Raw genomic sequence first — 14847 nt, 5'->3', positions numbered from 1 at the left:
CTGATATGTTTAAGTGGCTGTCACCTGGCTTTAGGCCAATCACAGGTGCCAACCCTGTGCCAAGCTGGGCTGCCTTCAATCACTACAATGACCTAGTCTGAGCTTTCAGTGTTAAAGAGCCTTTAGCTCTGCTTCCTGACCTCTCACACTCATATCAAACTCCAGTTTTAACTGTTATAAACTAAAGAAGACTGTAAATATTCGATAGTTTAGCTTTAGAAAGCCTTCAAATACTTTACCACTTTTTTAGTTTTATGTGTAAAACCTATATGCATCCTTACACACATTTCTGACCACTGAAACTCATTGTCCTCTTGTGGTAGCTCTTCCTGTATTTGCAAAGAATGTACAATAATGCTCAGCAAATTAAAAATCAATCTCATCAGTTGGGCTGAACCAATGGCTCAGTGGTTAAGAACACATGCTGTTCTTGCTGATGATTCAGGCTGGGTTCCCAGCAACCATATCAGTCAGTTTCCCTGTAGCTCCACTCCCAGAGAATCTGATTCAGGCCTTCCCAGGCGTCCACACATGAATGGCATTTTTTCACAGAAATGCATACATATACACATAAATTAAAAATAACCAATCTTTAAAAAATAAATAAAACAAACTCAGTAAACATATAATTCTAACCTCATATTTAAGGTGTCAGATCAGTAACTGTATGTCTTCCATGTTCAAATACATTATGTTCACATTTACAAAACTAACCAGTGACAAATATCAAGAGTAGACCCCCCAAAAAAAAATCAGAAGTAGAAACAACAAAGAAATCTCAAAGGGAGACAACTCTGGAGATAGAAGACTTTGGAAAGAAATCAGGAGTCATAAATGCAAGCATCAACAACAGAATACAAAAGATAGAAGAAAAAGAATCTCAGGTGCTGAAGATACCATAGAAAACATTGACTCTACAGTAAAAGAAAATGCAAAATGCAAAAAGCTTGTAACCCAAAACATCCAGGAAATCCAGGACACAATGAGAAGATCAAACCTAAGGATTATAGGTGTAGAAGAGAGCAAAGATTTACAACTTAAAGGGCCAGTAAATATCTTCAACAAAATTATAGAAGAAAACTTCCCTAATCTAAAGAAAGAGATGTCCATGAACATACAAGAAGCCTACAGAACTCCAAATAGACTGGACCAGACCAGAAAGTCCTCCCGGCACTTAATAATCAAAACACCAAATGCACTAAACAAAGAAAAAATATTAAAAGCAGTAAGGGGAAAAGGGCAAGTAACATATAAAGGCAGACCTATCAGATTATACCAGACTTCTCACCAAAGACCATGAAAGCTAGAAGAACCTGGGCAGATGTCATATGGACCCTAAGAGAACACAAATGCCAGCCCAGATTACTATACCCAGCTAAACTCTCACTCATCAAAGATGGAGAAACCAAGATATTCCATGATAAAACCAAATTTACACAATATCTTCCCACAAATCCAGCCCTACAAAGGATAATAGATGGAAAACGCCAACACAAGGAGGGAAACTACACCCTAGAAAAATCAAGAAAATAATCTTCTTCCAACACCCAAAAGAAGATACCTACACAAACATAAAAATAACATCAAAAATAACAGGAAGTAACAATCGCTATTCCTTAATATCTCTTAACATCAATGGCCTCAATTCCCCAATAAAAACAGACTAACAAATATTTTTCATGAAAATATTCAATTTTATCAGAAAATGTTTGTAATTCCTCTTTCAATCAATTTAGTATTTTTATGTCTACCATTTTATCTGCATTATTTTTCATGATAATCTTCAATTTTTTCTTTTTATTGAATTTATTCTTCATTTACATTTCAAAGGTTATACCCCTTCCCAGTTTCCCCCTCCCTGAAAACCCCCAACCCATCCTCCCACACCCTGCCTCTAAGAATATGCTCCTCCACCCAACCCACTCCCACGACCCCCACTCAAATAATCTTCAATTTTAACATGTTTTTCCATATATTTCTTGAATTTTATCAGAAATATTTTCCATGTAAATCTTCAACTTTATCAGAAAATGTTTATAATTCCACTTTTAATGAACTTAGGAATACTTTTATGCCTACCATTATTATATGTATATAAAATTTTCTAAGATAATCTTCCATTTTAACATGTTTTTCTACTTTTTTCTACAATTTTTATCAGAAATATTTTCCACATAAATCTTCATGTTTCTACTTCCTTTTTCAATTAAGTTAGCAATTTATGTCTACTACTTTACTCTTTAATTTTCCATGAAAAATTTCTATTTTGATGTGTTTTTCTATATATCTCTTCTATTGTATCAGAAATATTTTCATGTAAATCTTCAATTTTATCATAAAATATTTTTACTTCACTTTTCATTTTTGAAAACATGCTTTTCAAACAAAAAACAATACTGGGTGGCAAGAGGTAAGGAATTAAGTAAGTCAGATGGTGAAGTAAGTCAAGTAGAAGACAGGGATAATTAAATGCTGTAACTTACTTTCTAATGAAGCAAAATCCTTTTGTGTCTTTGGTCTCTACTATGTAGTTCTATTACATCTCATCTGTAACTCGAGATTTGTCTGCCTCTGCCTCCTGAGTACTAGGATTAAAAGCATGTACCACCATGCCAAGCTCAAAATCCCATTTAAATCCTTCTTTTTTTTTTCATAGCAGCCTTATTTATTACAATAGCGAGAAGCTGGAAAGACCCCATATGGCCCCCCAACAGAGAAATGGATACAGACAATGTGGTACATCATTTAAATCCTTCTTAAAAGGACTTTTGCAATGCTTTGGAAACTATTTTTTGAATAAAAGATTTGGTTAGAAAATAAAAAAGTACTGTCCTCGTGTAAATTAATGGTACGCATCCTGTAGTGGCCTAAAGGTTCAAGTGTTTATGTCTCCATTTTCCAGTTATTCACCAGTTTCAGGATAGCAAACAGTGTTACTGTTACTCCCGTGCTCCCTCTACAGTGTGTAGCACTGCATCTATGGGCTAGACAGACCGGTCATGACCAGTGATGACAACCAACACAAGAAAAGAGGAACTTACTGTTATTTGTTGGTTCAGGAAACCCGGGCTTTGGACCACTCCATCCTTTGTTTTCACCCGTCTGAAAGGTTAAATCAGTTGTTACACTCTATAGAATTGGCATAGGAAGACAATGTTGACTGACCACTGTAGCAAAAGCAAAAATCTCCCCCATAGCTCCTGAGTGCATCGTCTCCATCTCTCCCAGAGTGAGGCCAAGTAGGCAGTGTGAACAGCACACTGTCCCCGTGCCACATGCGAGTCTAGTCTGTGTCTCTTGCTACCCTGAGTTGCCTCCATTTTTATGCATAAGCTTGCACATTTGTATGGTACCAAGAAAAACTGCCATATATAATATATATTACATAGAAAATGATTAGTAATTTTTACTCAAAAAGTAAAAGAATGTCTTCATCTTCCCTAAAATCAAAATAAGAACAGAAATGTTACTGTGCCCACTCTGGAAAAACCAAAATATTAATTAACTAAATATTAAATATTAATAACAACATTATATTTTGATATCACCAAAATATAATTATACCAAATAATTAGCCAACATTACTCTTAAAGAATTCTTTTGTCTTTCTTTCTTAAGGTGGCAAGGAAACATACTGGTGGAAGAAAAGGAAAACAAAAAACTAAGAATCATGAAACATGGTTGATAGTGTCAACAAAACTGCAGCTTACCATGAACCAGGAAGCTTACCGCCACTCTTCCATTAATTCTATCCCCTTAGGACACAATTTCCTGCCTTTTTCACACTTACCCCACAGCCCTCCCGCCAAGAGATCGCTGCTGTAAATCTTTGAGTACAAAATTCTAATAATGACTTTTTTTTTGCAAAACAGAAAATACTGTACAATAAAGTAGTCTAACAGTATTAACCACTAACAATGCTTATGCTTTGTATGAATATAGGTAATCTCATTCACCCTCACAAAATCTAACGTGGCGTTGACCATTGTGCCTTCTAAAGATGCACCAGAGTGGACTGAGGTCACGCACCTGAGGCGCTTCTCCTAAGTCAAGAGATAGATATTTTAAGGGTTGGGGTTTTCTTTCCTCTTTTCTTTTCTTCTCTCTTCTCTTCTCTTTTCTTTTGTATTTTGCAGTTGCTTTTGTTTTATATTAAGTGAGGTACCAGGTATTGAACCTTTAAATCCTGGGCCTTATGTAGAAGCGTTCTAACCACTGTAGTACACCAATGGTCCACTTAATAGCTTTTTATATAGGAAGGAATTAGAATCCGATGAGAAAGGACTATGGATGTGATGAATAAGTGTCGCGTGTACAACTAATAAAGAAAAGAAACAGCAGGAGGAACAGCCAAGTTTAAAACAAGAATGGCCTGGGCTGAGGACACCTGCTATTCTCCCAGAAAACCGAGTCATAAAAGGGTCAGCACCTGGTACTACACAAGACCCTGCCCTCCTCGTCTGGCCTCTCTTCACCATGCGATGACCACCTGGATGTCAAAGTCATTCTCTGGGTCCAGTGTGTGCTGCTGTTCTTTCCTTCTGCATCCGCCATACACATTACCTATATATGAATTTACCAAATTACAGATGTGCGTGTGCGCACACACACAGACACACACACACATACATACACAGACACATATACAGACACACCACACAGACCCACCCCCCCCACACATACACAGATACACACACACTCATACACACACAAACAGACAAACACACACACAGACACACAAACACAAACACACACATACATACACACAGACACACACACATAGACACACACACATACACACACACAAAAACATACACACAGAGACACACACACAGACACACACACACACAGAGACACACACAGACACACACAGACACAGACACACACACATACACACACACATACACACACACAGAGACACACACACAGACACACACAGACACAGACACACACATATACACACACACACACATACACACACACAGACACACAGACACAGACACACACACACACAGACAGACACACACACAAACACACACACATACACACACACAAACACACACATATACACATACATACAAACACACACACACACACACACACACTCACACTAGCCATGGATCATCCCTTCCTCTCTTTATGTCTAGCAATGATTTCTTTGCTCGGACACTCATCTGAGCAACTCTCTCTCCCTGACTTCTGACTGCCCTCTCTACTGTTAGCCTCTCAGCCCAAATCCATTCTGCGCACTTTTGAGAGAATTACCTTTTATGTGTATAACTAGATTAAGTTTAAGCCTTAAATGAACAATTCGTTAAGCCCTTTACTTTGTATAAAACCAGTGACAACCAACCGACCTCTCTCTTTGTAATATGATCACAATACCTCTCTCCCAACACTTAATGGCTGAGTTCCTTGAAAGTAAAGACTAGGTTTCCGTCCACTTGTGTCTGGCATTTAGTGGCTGTGGGGGTGATGGTTAACGTCATGTTGTATGAGCCAGAGTCCAAGTATTTAGTAAAATATTAACTGGGGTGTTTCTGAGGAAATGTGGGTTGATATGCTCATTTAAATTGGTGGACTTATTACATGTTGGAGCATCTTCTGGATATATGCCCAGGAGTGCTATAGCTGGGTCCTCAGGTCTTCATTTTATGTCTTAATTTTCTAAGGAACCACCTAGCTGATTTCCAGAGTGCTTTTACCAGCCTGCAATCCCACCAACAATGGAGAAGTGTTTCTCTTTCCCTGCATCCTCTCCAGCATCTGCTGTCCCCTGAGTTTTTCATCTTAGCCATTCTGACTGATGTAAGGTGGAGGGGGGGAAACCAGGAAAGGTTTTAGCATTTGAAATGTAAATGAAGATTATATTCAATTAAAAAAATACATTTAAATGAAAAAAAATAAATTGGTGGACTTTAGGTAATATGTTTATTACCCTTCAAATATGGAGGCCGACATGCAATCAACTGACAATGTCGTTGATGGCATGACAACAATGACGACGCCGATGACAACGACGTTGATTTCCCTGGGGAAGGAATTCTCTAGCAGACTGTCTAATGGACTAGAAGTGGAACCGCTTCCTGAGTCTTCATCCTGCTAGGCCTTCCCACAGACTGCAGACTTCCCAAGCCTCCAGTCATGCAGGTTATTCTTTAACACAAGTCTGTGTATGGTTATAAATGCACACGTGCCTGCACAAAAAGTGTCCATGCGCACATATCCTGTTGGTTACGTGCCTCTGGAGAATACTTGCTAATACAGTAGATACGCAGAAGAAACAAACAAACAAACTTCTCAAGTAAAGGAAATACTGGGTTTTGTTTAGATTTCTTTCATTTACGAATAAATGTCTCTAAAGACATATTTTTATAAGTCACTCATCAGTTTTAAGTCAACATAAATGTACTAAATTAAAACAAGATTTACAAAAATGCAAACATGTTTTATGCTACAAATACTTTTTAAAAGAGAAAAGGCATTGAGTAGCCAGGCTAAAAAATAAACAAACAAGAGAGGACGGAAAGAGCTGAAGGAGCTTGCAGCCCCACAGGAGGAACAACATTATAAACCAACCAGTACCCCAGAGCTCCCAGACTAAACCACCAACCAGAGTACACATGGAGGGACCCATGGCTCCAGCTGCATATGCAGCAGAGGACAGCCTTGTTGGGCATCAAAGGGAGGAGAGGCTCTTGGCCATGAGAAGATTTGATTCCTTTGTAGAGGGGAATGCCAGGACAGGGAAGCAGGAGTGGGTGGGTTGGTGAGCAGGGGGAGGGGGAATGGGATAGGGTGTTTTCAGAGGGGAAACCAGGAAAGGGGATAACATTTGAAATGTAAATAAAGAAAATATCTAATAAAGCAAACAATTGAAATCTCTGTCATACAGACAAATGAATTTTTAATCACTGAAAAAAAATCACAGCACCCTTAAGCAAAGCACATCTAAATGTTTATCAGAAGATGTCTTGTTTCTCCTGCTAAGCATAAAGAATGTGTCGCTGCAAAAACTAAGGCCATCTCTGAAACAGAGTCCTGTGAGAAAGGCCTGCTCAAAGGCAAATTATGTTTTTTTAAACTTGGATATTTTATTTATGTACATTTCAAATGTTACCCCTTTTCTCAGTTTCCCCTCTGCAAACTCCCTATTCCTTCCCCCTTTTTTCTCTGCTTCTATGAGTGAGCTGCCCCCACCCACCCACCCACCCACCCACTCCCGCTCACCGCCCTAGCATCCCTCTACACTGGGGCATCAAGCCTCCACAGAGCCAAGGGGCTCCCCTCCCGCTGATGCCAGATAACGCCCCTTCAGCTCCTGCTTTATTGTAAATTTTTATGTAAACAAAATGCTTAATAGAAATAATTTCTACATAAGCATAGATAAGAAAATGATAATAAAAATAAAATTAATTCAATTCTCGTCACTTTATCGGTCACCAACTCTAAATCTAGGCTTCTCTTCCAAAGGGTAGATGTCATTAACTGCTGCTGATGTCGTTAACTGCTGCAGAAGAAACAGAGGACCATGAACATGTTCTTGGGAGAAAAATAAATACTCTCTCAGTTTACCTTTAAATTTAAAGTAAACAAAAATTTAGTTTATAGAGAGCCACTAATATAATTACTGCCCTAAAGAGCTAAGCTAAAATTTTGTTTCCAGTGTTTCCACCTGTATTCCAGAAACAAAGAGTAATAATTTGTTCCTGTCACAGACAAAGTGACTCGTGAAACAGTAAGTTAAGCAATATTATATTGGTATGAACATCATACAAGTATTTTAGTATTGCCAATCCTAAAATCATCATTACCTGCTAATCCTTCATCTTCCCCTTAAGTAGATGCTATTTTGTACCAGCAATATCTAACACGGAGAGTACTGGCTCATAAAAATGAAACTCCAAGTCAACTTTAATAGCAGATGAGATCAGAATAATCTCATGTAGTGTTCGGGCAGAGGCACATGCCCAAGGCGTCCGGAGCGCGGGCACATGCCCCAAGGTGTCTGGAGCGCAGGCCCACACTTACCTTGTCGAGCGGATCCTGAAGGCTGGTGGACGCTTTATAGCCAAGCTGCAACAACATCGCCTCAGCAGCATTTTTTTTGGCTATCTTTTTATTGGGTCCTGTTCCAGTCGCAACTTCATTGCCTACCTTGACCTATTGAGGTTAAAGAAATTCATAACAGTATGTTAGCAAAACAGGAAACCCTTACATTATAAAGCACTCACTGTCCAGAACTAAAAAAAAAAATATGAAGGTTAGTCCAAAACAAAACAGAAAGATAAAATCTCACTCATGTAAATCTCATATACACAAGTGAAAATACATGGAACACACGGCCCTCAGACTGTGGCCGCTCCCGCAGGCCCTCCTCCAGGACTTTTGCCTCCTTATATATTTTTGGGTTTTGTAAACCTTCTACATTTTGGTTTTTTAAACTTTACTCATTGAAACAAATAAAAAACTAAGGTTTATACCAACACAGGGTTTGTTCCTACATTTAGTACTCTCTTTATTTCCAGTAATAAGTCGAGGAAGTAGAATTTTATATTGGTGTCATTTAAGTGAATGTTCAAAGTTTATATTAGCGCTGAGAACACTGCTCACTGGTAGAATATTTGCCTAACATATACAAGGTCCTAGGTTCACTATCCAGCATGGAAAACATTATATTAAATAGTTCCTAAAGAGAATGATTACATGAGGCTGAGTACAATAGTGTAGTGAAGAAAAGACTTCCAAGTGAGTCTAAGGATTAGGACAGCAACTCTCTGCAGATCTCTTCTGCACACGATGAGGAGCACTAGTAACAACTCCCTGAATGTCACACTCCTCGTGCAGTTTGGAAGAAGAGCAGGAGTAACAACTATGCCACTGTTGCTTTGGAAATTTAGGAAAATCTATGTCAATGCTTAATCAATCATAGCTGATTAGTGAACAGCAAACTTCCCATAACCTTTTGTAAGCAATTTAAACATAATGTATACACACACACACACACACACATTTAAATATATATGAACCAGCTTGTACACACACATTTTCTGGGTAAGACTGTTTTAGAAAGGCATGTACTAAGAAATCAAAATTGTAAAAACTAAACTGAAAAGTGGAAAGACAAGCATCAATCCAGAAAACATTAAAATACTGCTGCTCTTGCAGAGGACTTAGGTTAACTCATTAACATCCCAATGGCAGCTCATAACCGGGAATCTGGCTAACAGGGACATGGAGCCCTCTTCTGCAGGCACACATATAGTGAACATGTGTGCAGGCAAAACACTTTAAACATACAAATTATAAATAAACCTTTAAAAATACTAATAAATGGAACAATGTGGCATGTAGATTTCAGACAATAGTGATATAATGCTTTTTGTGTCAAATCAATCTATAAATTCATCAAATTCCTATCAAAAAATCTCACATATATCTTACACTACTTGACAAGCTAATTCTCAAGTTTATATAGCGAGGCTGAAGAGACTGATTCATGGAAGAAGAGCTTGGCATAGTGCTTCTCATACCTGGACTTTTATATAGTTACCATAAGAAGGGGCAAATAAATTTGCATGTATTAAATTGCTTTTGCTCTTAAAAAGATATTAATAGGGGCTGAAGAGATGGCTCAGCGGTTAAGGGCACTGACTGCTCTTCCAAAGGTCCTGAGTTCAATTCCCAGCAACCACATGGTGTCTCACAACCATCTGTAATGGGATCTGATGCCCTCTCCTGGTGTGTGTGAAGACAGAAACAGTGTACTCACATTAAATAAATAAATAAATCGTTTAAAATAAAGAAGATACTAATAAAAACTGGTCAGGAGCTCAGGATCAGTTGAGCACTGGCTGCACGGGCGAGAATCTGTACTTGGATCCCAAAGAACCTACACAGGACGTACACAGAATGTGGAGATGCTCCTAGAATTCCAGCCTTGAAAGTGGGACAAGAAGGGATTCTAGTCAAGCAAGCAAGCTCTGAGTGGCCAGAGTAGCCAGTTGTATGTTTGCCTGGGAGAGTGCACCTTACTGAGTAAGGCAGAACACGAACAGTCATTATTGCTCCTATTCCAGAGCACAGGCTCCTGCCTGGCATCTGCAGTGGGGTGTAATTAACCATTTATAATTTTCAGTTTTATTTAAGCTACTATTTCTATTACTACCTTTAAACTTTAGTAAATTAATCACTTTTAAGAAACAGATGTACGACACAAAGGTAAACCAACAAAAACGTAAGCATAGATATGCCAATGATGTGGTAGGGGTGTGCTCCCAGGGTCGGCGTGACCTAAGTGCCAGTGGCTGCGGCACACGAGCACACTGACCGCAGAGGTGCCGGGAAGCCACCACTGCACACAGTTCAAGTCTGTTCAGTGTTTATAGCTCTCACTGATTCTCTTCCCAGTGACAAAGTCCACCTGCTGGCTGCTGGGCTTCTGGGGCTGCACTGAGCAGTTCGGCAAGAGTGGACGCACTGGCAGCCCCTTGCAGAAGCATGAACTCAGTCCCCACCTTATCAGTGCTGGCCTGACCCTGACCTCAACACAGCCCTAAGAAGATGCCCTCCCACCCTGTTATGCCCTTCCAATACCTGCTGTTTTCCCAGGGCTTGGCTTGCTCCCCAGATTCACCAGCCCTCACTGTGTTCTGGAGCAACTGTTGGTGAAGAGATTAGACCAGCTGCGTCAAGAGCCTCCTCCACTTCTGGGGGTGGGGGTGGGGGGTGGGGGTGGCTAGAGGAGAGGGGGTCAAAGGCTCACCAAAGTACACAGAAGCCAACCATGGAGCTGCACACAGTGCTGCAGTCCGTCCACCTGCTTTCCCCTGCCACGCGCCCCTCGCCGATCACCTACCAGTCTCCACTGCTTCCTCCCCACATAATGTCCGCACACTCGGTGCCCTTCCAACCCAGGCTCCCACCCTTGGACTCAGCTGCAACTGTGCCTATCCTGGAGCCAACTATTTATCTGTATCTGCCAGATTTCCATCTGACCTATTCTGTTCCTTTCTAAAGATGTCTTTCCTTCCTAACAGGTGTTTCCTAGACTCACTGTCCCTCCTCATCCATCCCCTGCCTCACACTTTTCTTTCCTAAGCAGAGCTGTAATCTAGGAGTGATTCTCATTCCTTGCCAACAAACACAATGGTCTTTCAAAGGATCATTTGTGTATAAAAGTAAAAAATGTACAGGGGTCATATTCCTACAAAGATCACAGATGCTATAAGATTACAAATAAAATCTTTACATAAAAATATTAATGTGTGAGCAAAGCTGCTCTCTACCATGCTGTAGACGGTCGGATGGTCAGGTTCTTGTCTTGAACAAATCATTTTGTAATTTCAACCTTTCAAATTAACAAAATAGATCTTTGAATTCTTAAGAGTTAAGATATAATATCAAAAATATTACTGTCTTCTACTTACTGAAAAGGCTAGCACAGTGCTCTTGGTCCTAATATCACACACAGGAGAAGTCCTAGCTTTGAGCCCTGAGGTTTCCAGCAGTAGTTTCCTATTACTATTAGCAATTCTAGTAGAAGCTTCTCAGAAAGGAGAGCAACAGCTACATAGTAAATGTTTATGACAGCCCCACTATTCACCTAGTATCACATATGCACAGGAGTGCAAAGCTTAGCTTATATGTGAGTGATTAATTAATTAATTCAAGGTTCCATGTTTGGATGTTGAGATATCTAACATACAGTTCAACACTTAGTAAACAGTTGTTGATGTTATCTGTATTGTTTCAAAGCTATGATCCTTGGGTTGGACTATAAAAAGTTTCTTTTGCCACGGAAATATTTTAAAGTTTGAACATAGTAAAGTATACCCTAATTATTAGATTCTTCTCATGAATATTACTGTAAGAAAAAAATTGTAATTTTCAGATCTATGTACTAGGTAAGTCTTAAACAACAAAGTTAGAAGTTAGCTTTAAGTTTCTACAGAGAGAGAGAGAAATCCAGTGAGGAGACGGGGGTCTCAGCCGAGCCGACTGCAGCGAAGGCCCTGCCTGCAGACTGGGGAGCTGTCGCACTGCTTCCTTCCCTGCCTGCAGACTGGGGAGCTGTCGCACTGCTTCCTTCCCTACCTGCAGACTGGGGAGCTGTTACACTGCTTCCTTCCCTGCCTGCAGACTGGGGAGCTGTCGCACTGCTTCCTTCCCTGCCTGCAGACTGGGGAGCTGTCGCACTGCTTCCTTCCCTGCCTGCAGACTGGGGAGCTGTCGCACTGCTTCCTTCCCTGCCTGCAGACTGGGGAGCTGTCGCACTGCTTCCTTCCCTACCTGCAGACTGGGGAGCTGTCGCACTGCTTCCTTCCCTGCCTGCAGACTGGGGAGCTGTCGCACTGCTTCCTTCCCTGCCTGCAGACTGGGGAGCTGTTACACTGCTTCCTTCCCTGCCTGCAGACTGGGGAGCTGTCGCACTGCTTCCTTCCCTGCCTGCAGACTGGGGAGCTGTCGCACTGCTTCCTTCCCTACCTGCAGACTGGGGAGCTGTTACACTGCTTCCTTCCCTGCCTGCAGACTGGGGAGCTGTCGCACTGCTTCCTTCCCTGCCTGCAGACTGGGGAGCTGTCGCACTGCTTCCTTCCCTGCCTGCAGACTGGGGAGCTGTCGCACTGCTTCCTTCCCTGCCTGCAGACTGGGGAGCTGTCGCACTGCTTCCTTCCCTCCTTCTAAGGTCTGGGGAAGGATTTGTTATAAGTGTTCATGTCTGCACTTCGTGTCTCTTCATATGTATGTGACTGCAAGTGACCAGAGGTGTCTGAGATCCCCACCCTCTGGAGCAAAGTCACAGGCAGCTCTGAATGGAACTTGGGGCCTCTATAAGAAAAAGCACAGGCTCCTGACCACTTAGCCCCTTCACCAGGCCTGGATATGTTTCTTAATGAACATCAGAGCCCAGGCCGCTCCAATTCCACGGCGTGAACTAATGCGCAGCTGTGTCTGGCCTGGCCTCAAAAGAAGGCAGCTTGGGCTTAAACCTCAACACAGACTCATACAGAGCAACTGACCTTCAAGTTTCTTGGCTGCACAAAGAAGATGGGTCTCTCCCTCAGTTCCCACCATGCTCAGTTGGCCAGGCCATGAGCTCTAATTTTCCAGAGTCCCATAACCTTATGCCCTTGGCCCATGTCCATACCCTGAATCTATCCTTCTTATTTTGTTTCTAATTCCCTTTGTCTCTGATCATAATAATTACTCACCCTGGCTGTAAAGTGCAACATGAATAGTTAAGAGACAGACATTAAAAGATAAACTGTGGTAAATAACCCATGTGAACTCACAGGCCCTTCCAAATCTTACACTGCCCATCTAACATGTCCTTGACCCCAGTATGTTTCCACCAAGCAGAGAGGCGAGCCCAAGAGGGCTGAACGCTTCACGGGGTAAACACTACGAACCTTCCAGGAACCCGCCTGTCTTGGCCCCACCAGTGCGCCACCCTAGAATCCTTCAGTCTTTTCACTGATTTCAGAAACATTTACTGTGAAGGTTCAGAATACCTGCATTACAAACTCTCGACGGCGAGGCATTCCTCGTTCTGAAAGTAAAACGTAATCAGGCTCCTTCTCCTTTCTGGCCTGCTGGATTTGGGCCAGGCGGCTAATGGGGTTCATTCCTTGACCATAGTCGGGTCCAGCCTAGAAACATAAGAAAAATTTCAGTATCTTGATTGCAAAATTTACTAGACCCTGGAAAAAGCAGTGGTCCTCTACCACATTCCCAGTCTAGCAAAACTGACTGAAAAAGATAAACCAGTCATGAGAAAGATTTGTCACAGAAACCTGTAAAATGCAGAGAGTCGAGATGAGGTGCTTCTGCTTTAAAAACTGGGGGATCTCTGCAGTGCGGGAGGCTGCACCACACCCTCCGTTCACAAATAATGACAGAAAGAAAGTACAGGACATGACATGAACTGTGAGCAGATGCGTGCAATACGTAACTGTGAAAAGATGGATTCAGTCTTCAAAACATACTTTTAGAACCTCCTGAAATGTAGTAAGAAAAAGAAGCCAGGTTAAAAAATGATGAATAGATGTATCACAAGAATGCAAGTGGGAAAAATAACTAGTCAACCTCATTTGAATTTTGCAAAGGCAAACTAAAACCATGGTGAAACATGATTACATAGCCACCAGCTTGGGGAGTTAGAGAAGTCTCACAGTGCCAATAGGTAAGAAGGAGTGCTGGATAGGTTTATGTCAACCAAAGTCATCGGACAGGAAGTAAGTCCAATAAAGAAAATGCCTCCATAAAATCCAGCCGCGGGCAACCCTGTGGGGCATTTTTGTAATTAGTGATTGAAGTGGGATGCCCAGGCCACTGTGGGTGATACCAGCCCTGGCCTGGTGCTCCTGGGTTCTATCAGAAAACAGGCTGAGCAGGCCATGAAGAGCAAGCCTGTAAGCAGCACTCCTCCATGGCCTCTGCATCAGCTCCTGCCTCCAGGTGCCTGCCCTGCTTGAGTTCCTGTCCTGACTTCGTTTGATGATGAGCTGAGATGCGGAAGTGTAAGCCAAGTAAACCCTTCCCTCCTCAGGTTGCTTTTGATCACAGTGTTTCATCACATTAGGAATCCCAACCAAGAGCGGAGGGGAACAACAGCCGCTTGTTTGAGACAAGGGGGCGGTGTGTCTAAGAGGGGGAGCTCATTACATTACCCAGGCTGACTTTGAAATCCTGAACTAAAAGGAGTCCTGAGTATGAAGCACATGCTAGCAAGAAGCACAGCAAAAGGGATGGAGAGAGCTAGAAAGGGTTCTCTAGAAACTTTTAAGGGAGGTATCAAGAGGATTTGATGATTGTAATGATGAAAAGAAATCTCACTGTCAGATG

General features: G+C 41.5%; 1 protein-coding gene across 9 annotated transcripts in view; it reads right to left on the bottom strand.

The window, feature by feature from the left end:
• Stau2 (staufen double-stranded RNA binding protein 2) overlaps positions 1-14847 on the bottom strand; it is a 274556-nt gene that overhangs the window by 141169 nt on the left and 118540 nt on the right. For all 9 annotated transcript variants that reach the window (XM_052175921.1, XM_052175917.1, XM_052175919.1 and 6 more), the window contains 3 exons: positions 13515-13652; positions 8032-8163; positions 3042-3102 (listed from right to left, as the gene is read on the bottom strand). In XM_052175921.1, coding sequence (XP_052031881.1) covers positions 3042-3102; positions 8032-8163; positions 13515-13652 — 331 coding nt within the window. The remainder of the gene's footprint in view (positions 1-3041; positions 3103-8031; positions 8164-13514; positions 13653-14847) is intronic.

Source organism: Apodemus sylvaticus, chromosome 3 (genome assembly GCF_947179515.1).
Source record: "Apodemus sylvaticus chromosome 3, mApoSyl1.1, whole genome shotgun sequence".
In the NCBI taxonomy this organism is placed as follows: domain Eukaryota; kingdom Metazoa; phylum Chordata; class Mammalia; order Rodentia; family Muridae; genus Apodemus; species Apodemus sylvaticus.
This window is presented reverse-complemented; position numbering and strand designations above follow the sequence as displayed.